Here is a 23,192-nt window from a genome sequence, read left to right on the forward strand (position 1 = left end):
CCTCTTCAAAGCATTTCAATTGATTAACAAGTAGAAGATCTGAAGCTCAAGATAATCGTTCAAGGTTTGTGCAGCTGGAAGCTCTTGCACCAAACTGCAGGTTTTTGTGCGAAACTCCACTCTGTTGAAATATTTTGGCTGTCCCAAGTAAGGGGCTGGTGGAGAAGTCCAGAAAGACCACACTCCTGTTTGCATGTGAGCCAAAGAATCCACCTCTGCTACTTGAAACACCCACAAGTGCATTATGTGTCTGTAAAGCACTTGGGTAACTTACCCCTAACTTAGTACATCTTCAGGCAAGAACCATTCCACAAAGCCATCTACTTTCCTGTGATGGAAAAAGCTTCCAGTGGCTCATCCTTGTGAACAGGCCCTTCCTGAATATCCTCTGTCTTTCTATACATGAAACATCTCTCTCAGTTGTCTCTCCCAGTAAGTAATAAAGGGACTGTTTTATCACCTGACAGGGAATAATGGAAAAGAGCAGGGAAAAAATAATTCTGTATACAATGCAGCAACAAACATAAACACTCTGTATTCTTCCCTGACCTTTTACTTAATTTTGAATTGTAAAGTTACTGACAGCAGAAAAGGGAGGAAGATAAATATACACAATAAGAAACTTTTCTGCTTTATGAATATAGTTGCAAATCCCAAATCTTTATGCTTGAAAGTAACTTTTCTTCATAATGAATCTGAAATGCCTAAAAGTTGTGGGAAATCTGTTCTTCTGAAATACTGAAATACAATCCTGTGGTCTTTAACTGGGAACATCTGGTAGAACACTCTACTGGTCAAAATTTACTAGCTAATAAAGACCAGAATACATTTCCACAGTTAGGGAGTTACGTATGTTTTATATAAAAGCATTCATGAAACTACAAAGCAGTCAACACTTAAAGCAAAGGCAAATATTATTTTGTAAGGCATGAAGGAAAGATACATCATTGCAATTTAAAATGGTTTTTATGGCAATAAAGTAACATACTTTTTTAAAATACAGAGCCAAATTAAAATATAGCCAAACCTAAACTGTCAAACTTCTTAAAGCAAGAGATCAGACAATTATGTCAAATATGTTTAATTTTTTTCAAAATAACTGATGGCAAAATAAAATATTTACATCATGTCATACTGTGTAAACATGTAACATCACTGTACAAAGAAATATACATGCAAAATAAAGCAAAACATTTAACTAAAACAATAAAGAAAAATAATACACAAACAATGATATGAGGTTGGTACGAATACACATCCAGTTTCGAAGTCAGTTGTTTTCTTTTAAAAAGTTTCTGTACAACTTTACAAAAAAACCCAAAGAACCAAAAAAAAAAAAAAAGAAAAAAAAAGAAAAAAAAAAGAATAAATAGGATACAGTGGAAGCCACAAAGCTCAAAACCTCAAAACTAACCCAAGCTAGGTTATGGCTTAACACCCATATATCTAACTCTTGTGGGACGTCAGCTTGGTTTCCTTAAACATGGCATTTCACACAAACATAGATGACAACACACCCACATGAACTCAGTGATGCACAGAAAACCATCTCTGTCTTTTTAAATATCTCACACTAATATTACTTCAACCTTAAAAACAGTTACTAAGACAATTACATTACATGTCCAATTCTCCTCGTCTGACTGCTACTTGCCGAATGTATTCTTCACCAAAGACCACAAGATTAATTTGTTCATTTCACAGAAAGAAGTAAAAAAACAGATTTGAAAATTCTAAAAAGTAGTGAAGTGTTGAGACTGATTTGGGGAAAGTCAAACTTTGGCATTTTAAATATAATAATAATAATAATTTTAAAAAGTGTCACTCTACTTCTTAACCAGTTTGACATTTGGGATACTAATCTCTCTCTCTCTCTCTTAATTTTTTTTCTTTTTAACAATCCTTAAAACTGACTAGTCTTGACTAAATTCCATGCTAATCCTCATCTTAAACTAATAATGACAGTGTGGTACAACACACCCGCCCATGCCCACCCAGAACCCCCAATCACACAAACAAAACCATAAAGCTCGCCGTACTAAGTATGTGCTTTTTCTATATATTTATTACAGTTACAACAGAGGTCCTCATAAATAGTTGCATAAAATGTTAAAGCCACAACATTGCACATGATATGAAAGAAAACAAAATCCCAAATGAGTGCATTTACAGTATTTCATCCTGCTGTATACTGCTTGACAATTGGGTCAGCAAGCTGGGCACCAACCCAAAGTTCTTTTCTGGGGGGACAGTGACTACTGCCCCAAACTGAAGACCCGCACAGTGGTATACCACCATTTAGGAAGGAGGGGGGAAAAAAGGATGAGAGGAGAGGGAAAAAAAATTACAGACCGAAGGCAGGTAACAGTCTATATACAAGTAAGGCCTACATTTTATCAGAGCAAAACGATTCATTCTATTTGTATGCAAAATCTTTTGAGGTTGGATGCACTTAAAAGCAGAGTCTGATCTCAGTGCACTGCTACGTGAGATACATACAGGCGAGGCAACTGGAAAGCTCTAGGACCAAGTGAAAACCAGATGTTATAAATGGAGGCCGTACCAATGGGCAGCCATTTTGGTGAGTCTTCTCCAGGCATGATCTGATTTTTGTTTAACACCAGTGCTTTAAACATAGGCATTTCTTCCTTGAATAAATCTTGAAAACGGTAGCTAAGTTCACTTGCAAAATTCAACTCTTGTTTATTAAAAAAACTATTTTTTTTTGCAGAAACCTGAATAAAATACTGTTGCTGTATCGCTTGTGACTGCTTTTTGCAGAGTACAGTGCTATTGTCCTCCACCCCCGTGAAGTCTGCATCTCCAGTCCCCCGCGCCGCCCCGCGCGGGTCCCTGTGGAATGCATTTGCACACGAACATTCACTAGCAGCTGGTTGGCTTGGGGTTTGCTTTCCTCAAAATTCAAGTCAACAGCTGATTGGCAGGAGGAGTCTATCTCCAGTCTGATTGATTGGCAGGAGGAGTCCATCTCCAGTCTGATTGATTGGCAGGTGAAAGAGAATGAGAGAGAACTTCAAGCAAGGTCAAACTCTTGGCAAGAGCCTGCTCTGTAAGAAGTTTTTAATGCTACGGATGGGTCGAACATCATTCTGGTGTTTTCGCCGCTCGATGAACGAAGTCAGTCTGGATATATCAATGCTCTCAGCACTTTTGCCATTCCCCAGCTGCAGCCATTGCTCCTGGAGGGCCAGTGCAGCCGAGGGACGCTTAGCTGGGTCATCCTGAAGTAGGAAGCATACAAAATCTTTGGCCTTCTGGCTAACTCCTTTGAAGTAGTCATCTGGGAAACTAAAGTCTAAGCGGCAAATATTCAGGCAAGTTTCCTCTACGCTTTCATCCAGGAAAGGAGAGACGCCACTAAGAAGGACATAAGTGAGCACTCCAATGCTCCAAACATCTGAAGTGAGTGAAACAGGATTTCCAAGAATAATTTCAGGAGCTGCAAACTCTGGGTTTCCAAGTAGCTGGTGGATATAATACGTGGTATTGAGCTGGACTGCATCTCCAAAGTCAGCCAGTTTTATTGTTGGCTTAGTGGAACTCTGGTCCACCAAAATATTTTCAGGCTAGAAAACATAAAAGCAAAAGTTAAAATGTCTTTTTTCAAGTCAGTCTAACACACATTTAATGCTCCAACTTAACTGCTTCCCAGCAAGTGTGGTCAGCCCTAGAACATAGATAGCTGCACTCCATAAGGATCACTGCAGAAGGCCAGCTCTGCAAAGCCCTGAGGCAGTCTTAACAAGGCTTCCCCTGACCAACCAGCAGGTGGGTTCTTGCCTATTGCAACATGCAATACATCTGCTTTAGCTGTTGTAGCTGCTGGCACTGCATTTTTTGCAGGAAATATAGCTCTGCCAGTTAATACTTCAGTTATTCATGACAGCAGCTTTGCAAAGCTTCACAGGAACTGTGTTTCAAAACTTAAGCTTAAGGAACAACAATTATGAATAGAGGGTGAATAAAGCAACCGTTCCATTTGTTTTACATCGGACACAACAAAACCCTTGCATTTAAAGACTGGAAGACTGTAAATATTTGCATGATGCTTTCAACAGAATCCAGCTTTATTTGGAAACTCTTTCATGTAATGCAGCTGTACAGATGGAAGACAAGCCCTGTTAGGAGACTATGGCAGCAGAAGATCCTGTTGGATGCATATGACTTCAAGAGAACTGCCCCATTACTGGTGAGCTGAAAGTGGACTTATTTCTACAGTTTTATTTCTAAAGCTACTGCTACTGTAATCTCTGCAAAGTAAGAGCAACTTACCTACAACTAGTTTTTAATTAGTTCATCTGTATGTGAGACCAGAAAAAGTACTGGTGAACTCTCTATAGCACACTAAAAAAAAATTAATGGTATGAAGACCCAAACTGGTTCTGCTTGGAAACAGAAGTACATGGAGGGAAGAGACTCAGGCTTTTTGCTTTTTCTCACCATGACCTCATCTGGCTAAACAGACCCTGCCTACAAAGATGACTTGTCAATGCTAAAATTATTATTCATATACAGGTGAAAAAAAAGTGTAAGGAGTTATTTTTTAATTAATATTTATGTTGAGACCTTCTCACATAGTTTTTTTAACTACAATGCATTAAACCCTTGTGGCTCAAGTAACACACTGAAGGAAGAACAAAGGCCCAAAGAAGCATCATTCATTTAGGTATTACAGCCCTCAAAGTGCAAAGATGAGAAACATTTTTGCAGCAAAAGAAGAAAACAAGTCTCTTTCACAATAAACTCGATGCTTCTTGAGAAAGAAATGGATTTCTGGTGCAAGTTTATCAGAAATTAAATAAATACATGAATAAGTAAATAACCAAGCAAAATTTCCTGTTAGCAATTGTTTCCAGCACAAAGGGCCACAACGGGCAAGTGAGCTATAAGGAGAAAGCAGAATTGAGAGTTTCTGCTTTGCTGCCTGAGTGACCTAAAGCATTTAGGAATGGAGCCCCAAGCCACTGGGAGTCCTTTATGACTCTCAAAGCATTTCACAATTCTCTCTTCCCAGATGCAAGTTTTCTAGAAGAGGGAGATTTTTATGCCCAGAATGACGCTGCTCAGAATTCCATTAGCACCTCACCTTTAGGTCCAAATGTGCTATTCTGCAGTTATGAAGATACTGCACAGCTTCCAGAATCTCTCCCAGGTAGAGTCTGATCTTCCCTTCTGTGAGGTTTCCCCATCGCACGACATAGTCCAGAAGGCGACCCTGGTCAGCCCTGTGGCAATTACAACGGTTGCATTTTGGATTAATCCATGCTTCAGAACTGAGAAAACCTCAAGAGGCTACAGATTACAGCAGTAACTGTAGCCTGCAGAGCTTACAACACAGTGGACTGGGGTATGAAGAGGAGATATCATATCTAGCTACCAGATCACAACATTCCTAATTCACTTTTGTGGCCATTTGATACAAAAATACTGTTGAACCTTTAGACTAAGATAATCATCCACATGTATATTTAATATCTCTATTTGCTCCCTTCTGAGTATTAAACTCAACTTTTTAGTAACAGCATTAGACAACTGCAGTATTTTACTTAGGTACTCTCAAACTGCTACGAAATTTTAGAGCACCTTATTCATTAACCACCATAAATGCCCCAGAAAGTCAGCTGTAAAGTTGCATTTGACAGATAATTTAGAGTGCACACACATTTCTAACACTAGTATGTAGTTGGTGGAGGTCTCAAAGGTATCGAGAAGGCCAATGAGCTGGGGATGCTGGAGATTCTGCATGACTCCAAGTTCATGGGTAACCTGGTCTCGCTTCATCAACTTCTTATTCACAAACTTAGTGGCTACTGCTCGCTTGGTTCCCTTCTGGTCACACTTTTTAACGACAGAAAATCTGCCCCTGGAACACAACAATGAAAGGAAAGAGATACGATAAGGACATACTTTTACTTGAAAGATATACTCCAAGAGATCTAATTTTAATCTCTAATAAGTTACCCTTACAGAGAAGGTTCTGGGCATGAGAATTTTCAGTGCATGCATCTAATACAAATTGTGACTGTAGAAACTTGACAGATATCTGTCATATGACACCTGCAGACAACCTGTCAGAGTAATAACCAGCTTTCAAAGGTCATTATAAAGTTGGCAAACTGTATATTCTACATGAGTTATTTTGCCCCTTTTCAGACTCCTTTTGTCTGTAGTTTTCATTCCCTAAATAAGGAGGTTGAGGAGAACTTCACTACAGAAGCAGTGTCAGTCACTATAAGGGATGCTTAAAAAAAATAAATCTCTTCATCTACAATACCACTTCAGCCTATATGCATTCTGTTTCTGTAGTGCCATCTAGTGCTGGTAAAAGTCTTGCTTCCTCATTTCTACTAAATCCAACAAAATTCTGGCCTTTTAGGCTCGTACACTAAGTATTTATCAAGGAGAATTTAATTTTTGAAAGAGAAGTCAATATTTTGACACAGACAGCTTTGAAGATCAGCATACAGAACACACCTGCCAAGCTCAGCCACTTCACTATAGTGGGAATCAAAGTTGTCTTTCCAGATTACCATGATCCCATCACTTCCAGGACCTAAACAAACAAACAAAAAAGAGAAGGACAGGATGTCCAAGATTTAATACACTCAGATCCCTTGGCTATGAGGGGAATCACCCCATCTTATTAATCCCCATATGACACACGGGGTGGCATCAGGACAAACTGGATTATACACCAGGGCAGCCCAGCCAATGCAGTAGAACCAATCTATAGTGGAAACAATTCAGGTTACAGTGGGAACTGTCTGTACAGGAATGAGTAACCTTAGCAAGCTGAGGGAAACAGTGAAAATACATCTTACATTATACCTCAAAATCCATAATACACCTGTCACTGGAAAAACAAGTGGCCAGGCTGTGTAGCAGCTACCTTAGAGAACAACTCTTATTTTTCAGGCAATGCTAGTATAAAGACCAAAATTTCCCTTCCAGCTTCTTTTATATTTTGCAACACACTGATCAAAGGGCTTAGCTGCTGTCTGTCTTGGGTCAGTGAGCAAGAAGTGCCTGAAATAATCATCACCTCAATGTGTTATCAGTAAGGCACTTACTGTGGCTACCCACAGGCAGTGCTCAAAGTGGCACCACTGAACATAAACACCCAAAAATTTCAGATAAGATTTGGAGGGTTTAAAATTCCAAGAAAGCAGCAAAGGTCTTTGAAAAAAAGGGAAGAAAGAGTGTATTTTGAAGAGGTTTGGGACAAATCCCCGTATCAGCTGAGAAACTTCATGTCTTGGGGTTTTTTATGTGAGTCAGTTTGAGACAGACTGCTACAATCTATTAGCTAATTCTCACCAGTGGAAAAATATATGGGCCTCACAATAGACTAAAGGACCCAGATGGCATCAATTGTTATGAGCTGTCTTGTAAGAAAATTTTTGATCCTGCTGTCTATATTTTCCCTGTTTCTAAAATGGAGAATTAGGAATGTTTAGGACAAGAATAAGTGAATGTATGAACACTCTCCAAAATTTATCCCTATGTCAGCAAACACATCAAGTAAAAATCTTTTTTGCCCTTTGCTGTCTGCCCCCAAAACACAAGCATTTTTTATCTTTGCATGTTTCCTTTTCATTCCTCACAAACATTCAGGTTACCTTGCTTCAGTTACTGAAATAGTTCAACTGTATATCAGTGATGCAAAGACAAGAACTAGTTGTATGTTCTAAAAATTGTGGCTTTACACTTCAAGAAAAGGAGAAAAATAAATTATAAAGTAATGCTACTCTTTTCTTATCTGTACACTTAAGAAATTATGTTAGCATCGTAGCATTCACTGAGACTAAACTAAGAATGCTGATGATAAATATGATTTTATCAGTGTGTTTGAACTAGTGCTGGCAAAGTGAATGCATGTTGACAGTACTGTGGAATGTGTACATGAACCTCTAATCCCTTACATCCTAAAACTGCAGCTATGCCCGCTGAAACAGGCGCTACATGACAGGTAAAAAGGCTCGTTATCAATGCTCTTCAACAAAGGGGTGCCCAGGAGCTGAGCTTTTCTTGTTACTGTTCTATGGGTACCAGGCACTTTGACTGTACCTAGGCTTCAGAAGAAGGCAGAGCCAGGCCTACCTAAAACTCGTAGACTGGCGGAGGAAGAAACCGAACCCATGTCGTTTGCAGCTATGCACGTGTAGATACCATCGTCTTCCGCAGTGACGCCTACGATTTTCAGCGACGCCTCTCCCAGGTCACTGCAAACACAACGGCAGCTGTTAACCTTACAGTAACTGCACAGACCTGAAGCTGTGAAAATCAGACAAAGTTAGGCTGATATTCTTTGTACTTCTTATTCTCCAGCTCTTATCTCTCTCTGGATGAACATAGTAAAACCCGTATCAGAAGCGTTCACCAGAACCTGAGCACTTTGTGGTTATCCAGTATCTTGGGAAGTCCTACAAATCACTAGAAAAACATCCTGACTGACACTCTGTCTCACCATGTCTCAGCCTCTACTGTTGGAAAAATCAAGTACTCCCCCTGTTTCTTCTTGCTTCCTTTTTCCTACTTCAAGTTTTCAGAAGCCATATTGAGACAAATATCCATCCTTGTTCTTTCTGAAAGCTTCGTTTCCATCCGTGACTCCCAGGAGGTGTCAGCTGATCAGCCATTTCTGCTTTCAGAGCACTAAGCCTTGTAAGAGCCGGCTTGCCCTTCAACACAAAAGGCACACTTCACCACAACTTTGGAGATCTCAGAATCTGGGAGAATGAGGATGGAAGGAAACTAGAAAGGACTTAGGTTTACTCTCTGCTCCAGAGCAGTGACAGCATTAAGCTAGGTAATACCAGAGCAGAAAGACTCTGCAGGCTCTTCCTTAGTCTTTCTCACTGGTCAACCACCATTTTTGTTTGATGTTTTGTCTTTAAATGTTTCCTTAAATTTTTCTCTGTGCAATAAATTTCTAGTAGTCTTTTGACTAGCTGCCATGGACATGAACAATAGATAATTTAATTTGCAAGTCTCTTAAAAATGTGAATACTTGGCAAGTCCCCCCTAGACTTTTCACCTCTAGGCTCAAACCAATGCTAACATTGTGTTGTTTTTTTCACAATAATGCATATTTTCAAGATCTTTTATCAGACTTTCCTTTGGATTCATCTCAGCTGCCACAAGTAATTTTACTGACTGACCCAAAACCTATTTGCAGTGGTCTTCACCACACAATTTCAGGGAAAAAAAAAAAAAAAGTAAATTTTAGGAACACAAGAAGATGACACCCTTCTCCAACTCAAAGAACATTTCAGGATTATTTCTAGAAATCTGTCAGTCACAGCCAAGATTATTCACTGGATATAATTCTGTAATGAGCAACAGTGAATTAAACCTAGCAAATTTAACTCTTACACATCTCCAAACAGCCCTGGATGCAATAGTAAAGCTGCCATATTGCCTTTGTCTTTCCATTAAAAACAAACAAAAAACCCAATGAAAAGAAAAAGCAGAAGCAGCAGAAAGTAAAGAACAGTATAACATGCCATCAACTTTTCACAAAAGAGCCCTTCATTCTGAATTAAGAGTATAATTCATAATTATGCCATTTCTTCACACTGAAGTTACTCATTAAACTACATTTTCTGTATGTAAAAGATGCTTTTTCGGAAAAAAAATAATTTCTTTTTTAATCTGCAGCTTCCTATTCCAAAATAACAAGTTCTCCTGAAATATTTATCCTGGTGTTTGATTTACCAGTTATTCTGTTATGTTCTAACATAGCAAAGCTAAAACCAGAGAAAAATGTTAATATCCATGCTTCAACAAAGAAGAGTGATGTTGTCACATCAGTAGGAAGCTGAGGCCTCTTTGCAAAACACAGTAGTGTGATCTGAGGGCCGCTAATGGAAATAAGGGCCTGGCAGGGTCTGTCACAGTACTGGCATGTCACAACACATGGGTCTGTTTCAATGACCAGGTCAGTGTGACAGACCACAACAGTTTCTGCAATAGCAAATGAAAAAGAGCAGATTCATTTTATTTTGTTTTTAAAAATCAACTGATTATAACATTTTGTTACCCTAGCCATATGCAGAAGTTACACAACATTTCTGGAAAATCTCAGTGATGATATATTTCTGTCTGAGAGCAACCCTATCCTCATAGCTCAAAGCCAAACGCTGTCCCACACCAGGGGTGCAAATTAAAAACGTCACAGTTTGAGCAGTTCCTGTTGACCATGGCCCAAATTACCTGTAGGAAATGCTGTGATGGCCGTCATTGCTCAGTGTATTATGATCAGGACCTTTCCAAGTAACTGAAGCCTTGGGGCGACCACAGACTTTACACCTAAGCACGATGGTCTCTCCTGTCTCACATGTTACCTCACTCAATGGAATTATAAACTCTGGGGGAACTGGAAAAAGAGAATTCATGGCATTAGGTAAACTGAAGCAAATACATTTAATTTCTATTCCTTGCACTGTTTTCTATTAGATGAAGCCGTACTTTAGATTTCCAAGGTTAATATATATCCCCTGCCCTTGGAGCACATCCATGGTTAGGCCCTTTGCTGGGGCTCTACAGAGCCAGTAAATTTTTCTCTACATGAACTTGGACACAACACTACTGCTGTGCCACAGATAACTCTGAAGCTTACCACGGTGAACCAAACACCCAGTTTATGGTAAGTGAGGAAAGTTGTCTATACTGAAAAGTGTTGATGGATGTGCTCAGCTAGGCTATCTTTATATCCAGCCAAGTTTGCAAAAAACACTTCATCCACTGAAGCACTTTAGGGCTTTCCCTTTTCCACAGGTGAAACTCAAAGACTTTGTTTCTGTCTATTAAACTAAAACCCCAGTTTGGCTCTGAACCCAGTGGGCCACCATCTCTGTCCTGATCTACCTCTGCACTGAAGAGGTCCTGAATGTTTCCTAGGATGCAAGATTGAAAATAAAGCAGCTCCAATTCCTGGCCTTGTTACTTTGCAAATTCAGCAAGGCCCCACTTCCATATGGAACATATCATATGGTCATTGAGTTTTATGTTGTTTTGAACTTGTGAACAAAAAAGTGTTTCTTGCATCTTAAAAAACAAATATGATGTATTTCATTCTATCTTATCTAAAAAGAGCCCACATATATTTCTGTAGAAAGCACTCAGTTCCTGACATAATTCATATCAAGCAAATAATGTTTTAATCAAATTTATTGACTGAAACTTTTAAAAATTAAAGCAACTTACCATCATAAATGTAATTTGGGTTGAGAAGCTGGAAAGGAGAAATTAAAGAATTAGTGTCCAGATAATCTTATAATAACTTAAAGAATGGTAGAAAACCAAGCACAGAGATGGACCAAAGTTAGCTATACCCACAATATCCAAGAAACATTTGAATACTACCATTTCTGCACCACTTTATTCTTTTTGGGCTATCTTTTTTTTTTTTTTGTATGATGCTTTCAGGTTTGAAGGTTTTAACTTCCTGTTTTCAGATATGGCAAAAACTGTCCACTAAAGCCACTGATGCCTTTGATTCCTTCCTGTGAAGTTCTGACAGAAGCTACTTTTAAAGAAATCCCAACCCAACTTCTTTTGGAAGCGACACCTTTGAAGACTTACTTTTACAGAAACCTTGTTGGCAAGTCCTTCTCGGGATTTGCGATAACCATTTTCTAGCTTGCCTTCCCTTTTGCCGTCTTTATCTTTTTTCTCAGATTTCTTCCTTAATCGGAGTGCTGTGTGCCAAGACGTTGACTTCCTGAACACAGAACACGAAACTCTGATCAATTCTTTTCAACTCCCTGATATGCCCTATACTATCTAGTTTCACATGGCATTGGGAAAGTATGTCAAAATGTTATTTCTATGTATTACAGTATAGTAAAATGAAATACATTAAGTATTCCATAAGGGATGCCACCCTTGGCTAAAACTGTGAACAAGCTAGTAATGTAGTCTGAAGTTCAGTATTCCTTGAAATCATTGCTCAAATGGTAAATTTTCTATAGGAAAATGCAAACTGTCAATCTAATTGAACAACTAACAGTATGAAGCCCATACCAAATGCAGACTTACAAAAGCTTTACACAAAATTCAAACTGAACTTTGATACAATTTCTTCCATTGCAGAGATGAAAGAGTTGTTCCTAGCATATAGTAATTTTCAATAGGCTTGTGGCTTAAAGCAGATATCTAGGAACTCTGAAATTTTGTTTTATTTGAACAAACATTCCCCGTTTTCCTAGACAAAAGTGTCTAGACTGGCAATTCATTCTATTACATAAACAAGTTAAAATAAATGGTTTCTGCTCTTAGATAAGGCATTCTTTTCCCAGAAGACTAGGCTATTGCAACTCTTTATTAAAGAATATGTGCTTCTGGGATCTTTTTCACTAGCTTTATTTTGATGGTTGCTAAGAGACCTCTTCAGTACTTGTTCTGCTTGTTGTTCATTTATTTCTCCACGATCACATCAACTTTTGGCCTTAAACGTTCAAAGTTTTCTCTAAATTGGAAGTTTTATTCCTTCCTCCCCTTCTACGCACAGCCAGGCACTCACTTGATGGTTCCATCAGGGTTGTCAATGATGATTGCACTGGTATGCCCCAAGACATAGCCGGGAATCCAGCCCTCGGCTGCGGGGCACTGATCGGTGGCGGCTCTGAACACCAAAAACATGTTCTGTTGGTTGCTGGCTAGAATCTGCACGACCTCTCCTTGGTAGACATTTATCTCATCCTCCTTCACTGCCGTGTAATCGTGTGTCACCAGCATGGTGGAGATATTGCTACTGCTGCTACTTTCACTCTGCAAGCGTCAATCAGAAGCAGAGAGAGCAGTAGGGAAAAAAAAAAGAGAATCCAGTTTAAAATTCACGAAGAAGACAGGCTGTTCTTGGCCTGCTACATTACCTACCTAATCCACTTGGTTTACACTGTAGTCAAAGAAAAGAGCAATGTTCTCTCTTTTACAGTTGCCTGTGTCTGTTTATCTTGTGCATTAGTCTGATATTTGAACATCTTTATGTAGTGCTGCTGCACAAATTTATTCCCAATACAGTTACTCAATATAATTTCTGTTAACTAGGAGTCAGTTTATTCACAAATTGCAACTTGTCTTCCTTTCAAGCTCAGACACTGAACCTTGCATCTTCATCAGGCATCAAAACTACAGTACAAGCATGTGAGACAGTTTTTCACAGTCTTCTAAGTTCAGTTTCCAAATCATAGTCATTAGCTCATAATCACTGGAAACTCCAACAATGAAAAATACATGTAGTCTTCCTAGCACTACCTGTCAGATCTCAGACACTGCCCTTGTGCACACAAAACATGACAAGCTACAAAAGAACAAAACAGGGTTTTGACAGCATCTCTCAAAACTACAAGATTTATCTCTGGTTGCATCTGTATGATCAGGTTTATTCTTTTAAATGCAGAGGATGAAGTAAATTAAGGAAACAAGAAATTATTAATTTGACGGTCAAAATAGACCCACTAAACTGTAAGAATCTAATTGATTAGTGACTAAGACAGCTGAGTGTTGTTACCTGTTTATCATACACTTTCAACTACTGTCCATGATTTTGTTCATTTCACCAGCAAGCATTTGTGGAAAGCTAATTATGGCTGAGAAGGTGTATATTCAAAATCATATTACCTGAAGAACAAAAAGCCTACTCCTGACAATGAACCTACTGGAAATTATTATTGTTTTAAAAGTAAGACTTACTTTGTCCATTTACATCTATTCCTTATACAAGGTTCAATAAATAGAAATGTGAAAACTATTATCAGATTACACAACCTACTCCCTCAGTAATTATTTCTTTCTTGAAACAAGTTAAAATCAAGGTGAATGGCCTATTAATGATGTGGCATGAAATGTGTGTGTGTGTGTCTTTTGTCTCTGTTCTTACTTCAGACTGTTTCAGGTCACTCAGTGCCAGCGAGGGCTTGCTATGGCTCAGTAGAAGCTGAGCTGAAGAAGGAAATGAGTACCCATGTCCTGGGTACCCCCACTGCTTATAGAGCAGAACCACATTAGTACCCCTCATGTGCTAGTAGCCAGTGGAAAGCCTGGCACACAAGATTAAAACAGCATCATTTTTTATCTTTTTTTTTCCTCAAAACTGTCAAATATTTCTCAAATATTGAGGAGATACAGAGGGGTTCAGCTGACAGCCTGGTGCACTGGGAGCCCTAAACACTGCGTTCTCTTGCGATCTGCTAAAGGCCTTGAACAAGTCACTCCATCCCTCTGTGCCTGTGCTTCCCTGAGGACTCTGGCTGAGAAACCAAGACATTTGGAATGGAACAGTCTCAGATTACTAATTTCATAGCATGTTTAACACCCTGATGCTTGGAGTGCCAGTGACTGTACATTTTATTCTAGATGGACTGTTATATTCAAATGAGTGACTCAAAGCTTCTTTTTTACCATATTAGAATGATGAAGCATATGCTACCTCAGTGAAAGAAGATCTCATTGTGGATTTTAACTCTACTAAAGGATATTTACATTAATTTCAGATGCTGTATTTCCAGTGGAGAACTAACTTCTTTCTCTGTTTAGAAGATGGCCTGCATGGCCTTTTGTATTAGTAAGTCCTTTCTATGACTCAGGCACACTGAGAACAGCTGAACCAAAGAAATTAAATCTCATTTTCAGTCATTATTTAAATGAGGATGACAACTTGCTACACTCTTTTACCTAGATAAAAAACAACTCTATTCAAAAAAGCAGCTTTTGTTGACTTCTCCTGTTAAGAATTCCAGAGAAAATGAAGGAAAGTTGCAGTATCAACCTAAGCCTCAAACCTTGCCTCACACACTATTCCTGAACATACTGTTTCTTAGGATGCAGCAGAATTTGTGTAACTGCAAGACTGACCTTTCTATAACATAACATTTCTTTCTGACATTTAAGTCTTGTAGGATCATAATAAACTCTGAATATTTCTTATGTTCAACAGGGACACTTAAATCTGTTAAATAAACAACTGTCTGGTAACTACTAAGTGACAAATGTTCCTGAGAATGTGTTTATACCAGAATTCATTCTCACCCCGGAGAGATAGCCTTTCCTTTTGCCTTGCAAGAAAGCAATTATTCTTGCACAGTAATGTTTTCTTACTGAAAGTACTTCTGGTCGTCACTGACCTCAACTATGGGATTACAGGAGGATCTACAAACAAAATATAAAAAGTTCCTCCCATATTCCTCAACTAGCAAAACTTACTCTTTTTTCTTCTTAGAAGTAATTTTTCCTTAAATAATCTACCATAGCCATATGTGCATGGGTATATCCATACAAAAATAGTTAAATTAAAATAAACCTTCACACCCATTTTCTCCAACTTGTTCAATGTGGTGTAGAATACTGATGATTGGTCTAGAAATGAGGTTATAAATGAGAACTTATGGCCCATCTCAATTACCAAATAAAAGAGTTATAGAGCTGTAAACATAGAGCTGTGAAGCAGAATGCATGCATTCCAACATTACATTTTATAGTGAGATAAAAACAAGCAATGGTGTCTTTGCTGAGATAATATCGAAATCCAAATGTTTTGAAATCTCAGTGCCATCCCATCTTTCTCCTTTTCCTTTTTAATGCAGCAACCTGAATTAGTATTATGCAAGTACCACCATCTTAATTCACATACTATGCAGTAAATGCAAAATATTCAAATTACCCCAGATTTTGCATTACATTACATCACATCACATTTTGCTAGACTGAAGATCAACGCAAGACAGAGCTAAATCAAAAAAAAAGCTGAAGGAAGATCAGGATAAAATTACAAAACATGCAAAGCAAAATTTTTTTCTTCTGAAGCTATTATAAAAGTAAGTGTAAGAACTAAGAAGTCAAGAAAGCTTTGTGTGTTAAACAGTTCTATAAAGAAACACATGCATTTAAAAAAGGTCCAGCAAGTTAGGTGATTTGCAAAACTAGTATTGCATACCATTTGTGAGAGAGCAGAAAAACAAACATTCATGAACACAATGCTTAGTGAGAAAAAAATCATACGTGAGTTATAAAAGAAAGGCACCATAACCTGCCTACCGCCTCCATGGCAAATGCCTCAACATTTTTGCTTTCTATTTGCACATGCCCCAGTGCTGGCTGTGTTGCTTTCCTGGTGGATGTTATTAGGGATAACGTAGATTCTGTTGACAGCCTGGATTTCTACACAAACACACCAAGTGCACACTAAGAGGCTGAGTCTCCAGAAAACCGAAACCATTTCTTCTTACAAAGGAGAACAGACAAGTGGAGCGGGTAATCGTTTTGGTTGTAGTAGAAGTAGGATTATTGTCGCTGGGCTTTGCTGGCCTATTTTGAGTGGATTGCAGCAAGCTTCCTTGATCAAACACAGGATTTAAAAAGAGATTGATGTATAACAACTAAGGCTGAAAGGAGAGGGGGGAAAAATAAATTAAGAAAAAAATAAAACTCAAGCAGCCCAGGGAACGTAGATGTCTCCACGAAGTTAAAACTCAACAGGACAATGGTGGCAAATTTGTGCGTGAAAGGGAAAAAAGCCCCAAGGCAATCCGCCAAAATCCTGAAGTCAGATTTAAGTGCTGGCACAATGCATACCCCAAAGTGCTCTGGCTGCCACGCTTCAGCATGTTAATTATGTGCCTTCAAATTAGAGACCAAAAAAGCAAGGACAGCAAGTTAGTAGGTATCAGCCTAGTGATCTATATTTTCAGCAGAGGCAGAAATTGCATCTAATGTTAGCAGTCGCTTTTGTGTCTGTATACATAGCCATGCTGGCATGTATACACACACACAGTAGACACTCTTGGCGTTTTAGTGTGCAGAAGATACCGGAACAGTTGATTATTTCAGAGCAGAACAGCACCGGAGAGCCAGAAGTTAGTACGGAGAATGATGGCAACGCACAGAAAGGGAGCATGGGAGGTTTTAGAAGAGCTCGCAGGACAGAGGTGCTCCGCTCTTACCCCATTACTCTGGGTGGAGTGAACTGACTGCTCGCTGGTCGAGGAGCATGTGCTCATGCGGTCTGTGTCCTTGCTGTGTGAAGAGTGGCGGTGGACCTGCCGCTGGAGGGAGTCATTGTCCCCAGGGAAAGTGAAGGAGCCAGGGCGGCTGGCAGGGGATGCTGGGATGGAGCTCCAAAAGGAGCCCTTCTGCAGGGGGCTGCTGGGTGGAAAGGTTTCCTTGCCAAAAGGAGAAGGGAAAGTCGTGGACAGAGGAGAGTTCATTGGAGAGATGGCTCCTGGCCTTGGCTTCCCAAGCGTCAGTGATCCTATGCTGTTCCTTGTTCGACTGTCCTCTGAGATTCCACGTGAGTCTTTCTGGGCTCCATCAGCTGAGCCAGAAATGTTTCCTGCTGTCTTCCTGGGACTTTCAATAACTTTCATCTTGGGAATCTGTTCAGCTTCTCTCTGAGGACCATCCGGCTCTGCACTGGGAGGGTGCCTGTCTGGCTGGCTCAGGCCAGTTTCTAAAGAGGTGTTGTAGTGTGGCAGGGAGTGATTGTGAATGGACATACCTGACATCTTGTCTGCCTCTGCTTGGGCCGAGGCTGCAGAGGAGACCAGGACTGGGGAATGGTGTCTGACAGGCTGGGGGATCCGGGATGGCCGGCTACGGCTGGAGCTGGGGATGCCAGTGCAGCTGCTGGGGCCGCCGCTGTTAGCGCTGCCGCTCCCGCCGCCGCCTCCGCCACTGCTGTGGTTCCTCTGGTACTCGATCGGGGACGTCAAGGCTGCAGCGGGGGCGAGGGGGGAGGCGGTCAGGGGAAAGGGGGCAGGAGAGGGAACAGGAACAGTTTAAAACAGACATGTCTACTGGCAAAAAGGGGAGTGCTGTTCAAATAAATTTCCTTAGCAGTGGAAAGATGCCACAGACCTCAAGTCGCTTTTCTGTATCTAACCTTCATGACCTGCTGCATCTACCAATATTAAAGATTACAAATCTGAAACTAAGAAGATGTTTTCCTCTAGGATTACACTGTCAGCCAGCAGCCAAGTTGGGAAAAAACAGGTGTCACTCCACATTCTCTGCTTGTTGTTACTCATTATAACTGTTTAAAAAAAATCTAGGTTGGAACAAAAACCGATAGATATAAAAATAGAGCAAAACCCTTTTAGTGTCACAGAGGATGATACCACCTTCTACTTTTCTCCTGCAGAATCTGAATGTTGCTGCCACAGTAAGATGCAACAACAATGGCCACCAAAATAATAGAAGCAAAACATATTCTGAATAGATGCTTAAAATTCCACTTGGGTTTAGCCTTTAAAGGCTTGCAGTTGCTTAAAAGGGGTACACAAGCTCTCAACGGATGGCACCTATCTTGATTCACTCCTACAAAACATTTGGAAAATTTCACCAAGAGAACACCATGTAAATTCAGATTACCACTCTTATAATAAATGCAAGCATCTGTTCTGAAGCAGAAATGTGGCACATATTCCCCAACTGTTCTCTATTAGCTCAGGAAAAAGGCAACTTGCAAAACATTTCAAAGCCAAGAAAAAAGAGATGAGAGAAAAGTCATCCAATTACGAACTTTCAGTAAAAGAAAATAATTTACCATTTAAAAAGTTGCGCTGGTTTTCCAAAATTTGGTTAATTTCATGGATCCATAACTGGCGGACTCCCGGACTGGCAGAATGCAAAATAAAGGTCTCCGTGACATCGCCCGTTCTTGATGTTAGTGCAAATTTACATGGATCGCTGTCCACATTTTCCTCCAGAGAAAGGCAACTCACCTTCATGAAAAGAAAATAGCATGTATTTTATGGGAAACATACCTCTAAAATCTCTTTCTTAGGAGTTTAGTCAGATCTTCAAATGATAACCACTCATTCCTGTAGCAAAATTATGCCATGAAATGAAGTTACTTAATTCCAGTAAACTAAGAATTAGTGTACAGCTTACTGACACACTGTGCCTGAACAATCTCCAGCAGGTCAGCATGGCTGAATGTTCTCCATCCCTCACTTTCCTTTCAGATTAGTTAAAATGCTGGGCCTGCTGTGCAGCTCTCTCTCCCACCAGCCCCCACTAAAGGCTTCAGCTGCAGATACAGCACTGCCTTGTACCTGGCTGTTCAGCCAGAGCTACGAACAGGTTCAGCTGCCAGGCAGAGCACCAAGGTGAATTAGGGGCAGCAGGGTGCACCCAAAACACTTCATAAGGGCTGCTGACTTCTAATATTATCAGTTTTTTTCAGGAAAATCTTGAAGTGGGGAAACACTTTGTCTGAGGAATATCTAAGAAGGTCGCACTATTTACAAATGTTACCTACATATTTGGGTATCATAAAAGATACAAAAAGAGTTATTTTCTCTAGTGGCAATGACTTTGCAATGTGGTGTACAGCACAGAGCTGAAAACTAAACTTTGTAAATGCTTGTCCAGCACTTTGTGCCAGAAGACCTGCTTTGATATCCTTCATGCAGGAGGCATCAGAGTACTGGGATCCAAAGATCTCCACCTAACACTGGAGTGAGAACAAATTCAGTAGGAAGTAATTTCAGGAAATGACTGGCACTTCATTGTGCTCTAGGGATGCACACCTAGCTGTCACTCGTGACTGCCCACAGAATGAGAAACTGTTACCTTAGCAGAGTTTGTGCAGGGGACACAAAAGACTCACACACAACAGTTACCTTGATACTGTTTTTAAACAAGAATCCGGGCATGGAGAAACCTTTCTTTTTATCTAGCAGCTCACTGAAAATGACAATCTGCTCAAACAGGAAGACCCGTCTCTCCTTGCAGCGTGGCAGAAGTCCTGCATCCTGGTCTGTAACCAAGAATGTGTCCTGGAGCAGGAGCTTACCCTGGGCTACAATTTTACCCTACACACAGAGGCAAGAAAAAACACATTTAGTGAAGTTCTTTGTTCTTTCTCCAATCAGCCATTTTGAGCACATGTTCATGACAAACAGCATCGTGTACTTCCCATCTTCCAAGTGTTATTGACCACTCTTTATTCACTTCTCCTCCTATACACAAGATATTCTTGTGCTCTTTCTCAAAAAAAATCAAATGTGAAAAAGAAAAAGAACCACACACACACACAAAAAAAAAAACAAAACCAAAACCCAAAAAACCCAAAACCAACCAACCAACCAACCTCAACAAAACATCAAAAACCCAAAACCAACCAACCAACAACCTCAAACAAAACAAAAAAAAACCCCAGACCAAACTCCAAAAATCCACTCCACCCTTTTCAATTCATCCTGCATTTTGAGGCTTGGAACACTAAGGCTTTCGTTTCTCTATTCTGAATAACTCCAGCAGTTACTCGTATAATCTTCCAGGGTGCTGAGTAGGGGCAGATCTCAAGTTCATGTCTGCATCACACAACATAAAGAGCTTTGCAAGTAAAACATGTGACTGTGGCCTGGCTGCTGCATCCTGCTTCAGTAGCCAATTTCCATCTCTTCTAGACTTAGCAAAACAAGGAGGGTTACAGTTGCCTCAAGTACATGAAGGACCTTAGTGACTCCTCCTTTGTCTATACTACTGAAGTCAGGTCTGCTCACCTGCTGATAGCTGATTATTTCACTGTTTTGCAAGTCTTTAGCCAATAAAGTAACTGTAGTAAGATTGGTCCTTTCTTGATTTTGCAGAAGGGCTTTACCTAATGTGACTGATACAGGTAATGTTTCCGAGGACAAAAGTCCTTGGCAGGGCTAAGACTTGATTTTTCATTTACTGCTTGTTGCACCAGCTAACCAGATAGTGAAGAAGCACTGCACACTTTTCTCCCCACAGTGTTAATGATTAATTTCTAGAGAACCTGACAAAATCTCTAAGCAAAACTCCAGCCAACTTACATCAAATCCTTGCAGGCGGCCAACATTCATCATGTCATTACACCGTTTTGGTACTATACACATGACCTCTACAGCTTTCTGTTCAAGACAAATAAAAAGTCAAAGCTTTATTTTCCAAATTACTTATCAGCATAAAATTTTGTTTCATTTTATATGGTTGCTTTAGAACAGAAATGCAAGAAGTAAACACTTATAATCGCTTTCTCAGGAAGATCAGAAAAGGAAAGTGACTCTGCCAAAACAAAAGAAGTTCTGAGTTAAAAGAATTCATATCACTAAGAGAAAATGCCTTAAGTACCTCTAGTTCTGTTGTGTCAAGATTAGCTTTTTTAGAATACTTGAGGAAGTCCTGAAAAAGAAAAAAAAAAATCAAGTAATATTTCTTTTCTCATTAATCATCAACAAGAAATCTTAGAAAATCTGAATTTGATGGCCTCTATCAGAATATGACAGACTGCAGAAGACAACCATTTGGATTTAACTGATAGAAAAACATATGGTAAGGCAATGACCTCTGTGCTACACAGGGCTGCTCTTCAGTAAACACTTATGTGATATTAAATTGACTGCAGGTGTAGCTGGAAAAGCTGTGATGAGTCCCAACAACTTCTATCACGTGTACATCTGAAAACAGTTGAGAGTTTCTTCTCCCATTCCTATGACACTGGTAAAAATTTTAACCATTTCCATGGCCTAAACACTTGGTCTTTAACTATTAAAAGAAAAAACAAATTTCTGCCCAAGCCATCTACTGCAATTTTTGTAACTATCCCAATGTGCTCAGAAAATAATCATATGGCATTGCTTACAAATCTGGGTTCTGTTAGGGAAAGGAGTGGGAAAACATCAGCATTAAAAATTTTCTTAAAAAAGAAAACCTATCTGTTAACACATCTATAACATACCTATTAACACAACTCATTCATCTCAACATCCCTTTACCTTTAGTAACAGCTGGTATTTCATAATTCTCTGCACAGGTTTTATTAGCAAGTCTGTGAGCTGAAGTCTGTGGCCCAGGCGTTGCTTTAGATCCTGAGAGTTGTAAAACAAACATTTTTGTTTGTTCAGTTAGAAAGACCCTTACTTTGTTGAGTTAGAAACACAGCATATGTATCAGTATATGGAGATAAATACATATATATATATATAAACAAGGATATATCAGTATTAATTGTTATCACATCAGAAACTGGCAAAAGTAAAAAAAATAAATATAATCTTCAGTGAGCAAAAGCTGGAGTCCTTCCCCTAATCACTGTTGCTCCCAAGGTATTCCCTTCTGCAAGCATCTTTCACCTCTTTTTGACAAGGCTTCAGAGTGAAATGTAATTTTTCAGTCACAGGTTATATACAGCCTATTTTCAACAGTGATCTCTGCTTATCCAGAATTGCTATTTATTGCTATATAAAATGCAGTGGTAACTACCTGGGCTAAGGCTACTAAGGATAAGACTCTATTGATTAATTAATATCTTATACTTAACCTTTAGTTTTCATCTCTAGGAGTCTGTATCAGATTTGAGAAATCAGAACAGAAATGGCAAGAAATTGCAATTTGAAACATTAACAACAATATCTGCTGCATTTGTTTTTTTGGTTTTTTTTGTTTTTTCTGGTTTGATTATCAGTTTTGATAATCCTTCACCTCATATATCCCCTCTCATGAACTTACCTCAAAAAACGTATCAATGTATTCTGAGACAATGTGCTCAGACTTTGGTTTGTTTTGGCAGTAAACTATGTACATGTGCAACCTTCTCTCCTATAGGAACAAAGACACAAAATGATACATCATTATCAAGAAAAATACATGACAGATTAAAATGGAGTATTATTTTAAGAAGTATGGCAATTTATATGTATGAACTTAAAAAGACCCCTTAAAGGAAAAGAAGCAGTTACATACGCAGAAATTACAGACCTGAAAACACATCTATTTGGGAACATCGTTATGATTTTAGAAAGGCAACACAAGTGAAAAAAATTCCCACAGCTATAAATCCTCCTGAATGACAGGTTCAGAGATGATAACTCAGCAGGTCCCACAACAAAGTTAAGCATGAAAATGGTTCTATTTTTCTTTCACCAACAGCCATGGAAGGTTTGACAAGATGGCCCCACAGTGATCCATTCCAACCTTACCCAGTTCGTGATTCTGTAATGGAGCCTTTGAAAGATACTACTTTTTATTCTATTTTAATAATGTGATTATTATTGAAATTTATTAGAATAATTACCTTCTCCTGATTACATGTATAAAACAGGAGAAAACTTTCATACTTTCATGTCTTTTATTTAATATTGGCTGTCCTACTGGAGTTTGGATGGGGATGTAGGTGATGATGCCTGGAAATGGAAGCACTA

At 39.2% G+C, this 23,192-nt stretch overlaps 1 protein-coding gene across 2 annotated transcripts in view; it reads right to left on the minus strand.

Annotated features, from left to right (window-relative positions):
* Nucleotides 1-844: 844 nt before the first annotated feature.
* The window catches only part of TRIO (trio Rho guanine nucleotide exchange factor), a 245,234-nt gene continuing 222,886 nt past the window's right edge, over nucleotides 845-23,192 (minus strand). Inside the window, exons 42-57 of one of the 2 annotated variants that reach the window (XM_058036549.1) lie at nucleotides 22,501-22,590; nucleotides 21,768-21,860; nucleotides 21,124-21,174; nucleotides 20,826-20,903; nucleotides 19,647-19,838; nucleotides 18,566-18,743; nucleotides 16,965-17,734; nucleotides 12,548-12,795; nucleotides 11,608-11,746; nucleotides 11,230-11,257; nucleotides 10,237-10,399; nucleotides 8,122-8,243; nucleotides 6,496-6,574; nucleotides 5,684-5,884; nucleotides 5,108-5,246; nucleotides 845-3,587 (exon numbers count right to left, since the gene is read on the minus strand). In XM_058036549.1, the coding sequence (XP_057892532.1) occupies nucleotides 3,045-3,587; nucleotides 5,108-5,246; nucleotides 5,684-5,884; nucleotides 6,496-6,574; nucleotides 8,122-8,243; nucleotides 10,237-10,399; nucleotides 11,230-11,257; nucleotides 11,608-11,746; nucleotides 12,548-12,795; nucleotides 16,965-17,734; nucleotides 18,566-18,743; nucleotides 19,647-19,838; nucleotides 20,826-20,903; nucleotides 21,124-21,174; nucleotides 21,768-21,860; nucleotides 22,501-22,590 (3,114 nt within the window). In that variant the 3' untranslated portion in view covers nucleotides 845-3,044. Of the gene's footprint in view, nucleotides 3,588-5,107; nucleotides 5,247-5,683; nucleotides 5,885-6,495; nucleotides 6,575-8,121; nucleotides 8,244-10,236; nucleotides 10,400-11,229; nucleotides 11,258-11,607; nucleotides 11,747-12,547; nucleotides 12,796-16,964; nucleotides 17,735-18,565; nucleotides 18,744-19,646; nucleotides 19,839-20,825; nucleotides 20,904-21,123; nucleotides 21,175-21,767; nucleotides 21,861-22,500; nucleotides 22,591-23,192 lie in introns of those variants that run through there. The other variant, XM_058036559.1, reaches the window with a different exon arrangement.

The sequence above is a fragment of the Melospiza georgiana genome, chromosome 1 (assembly GCF_028018845.1).
Source record: "Melospiza georgiana isolate bMelGeo1 chromosome 1, bMelGeo1.pri, whole genome shotgun sequence".
Lineage (NCBI taxonomy): Eukaryota > Metazoa > Chordata > Aves > Passeriformes > Passerellidae > Melospiza > Melospiza georgiana.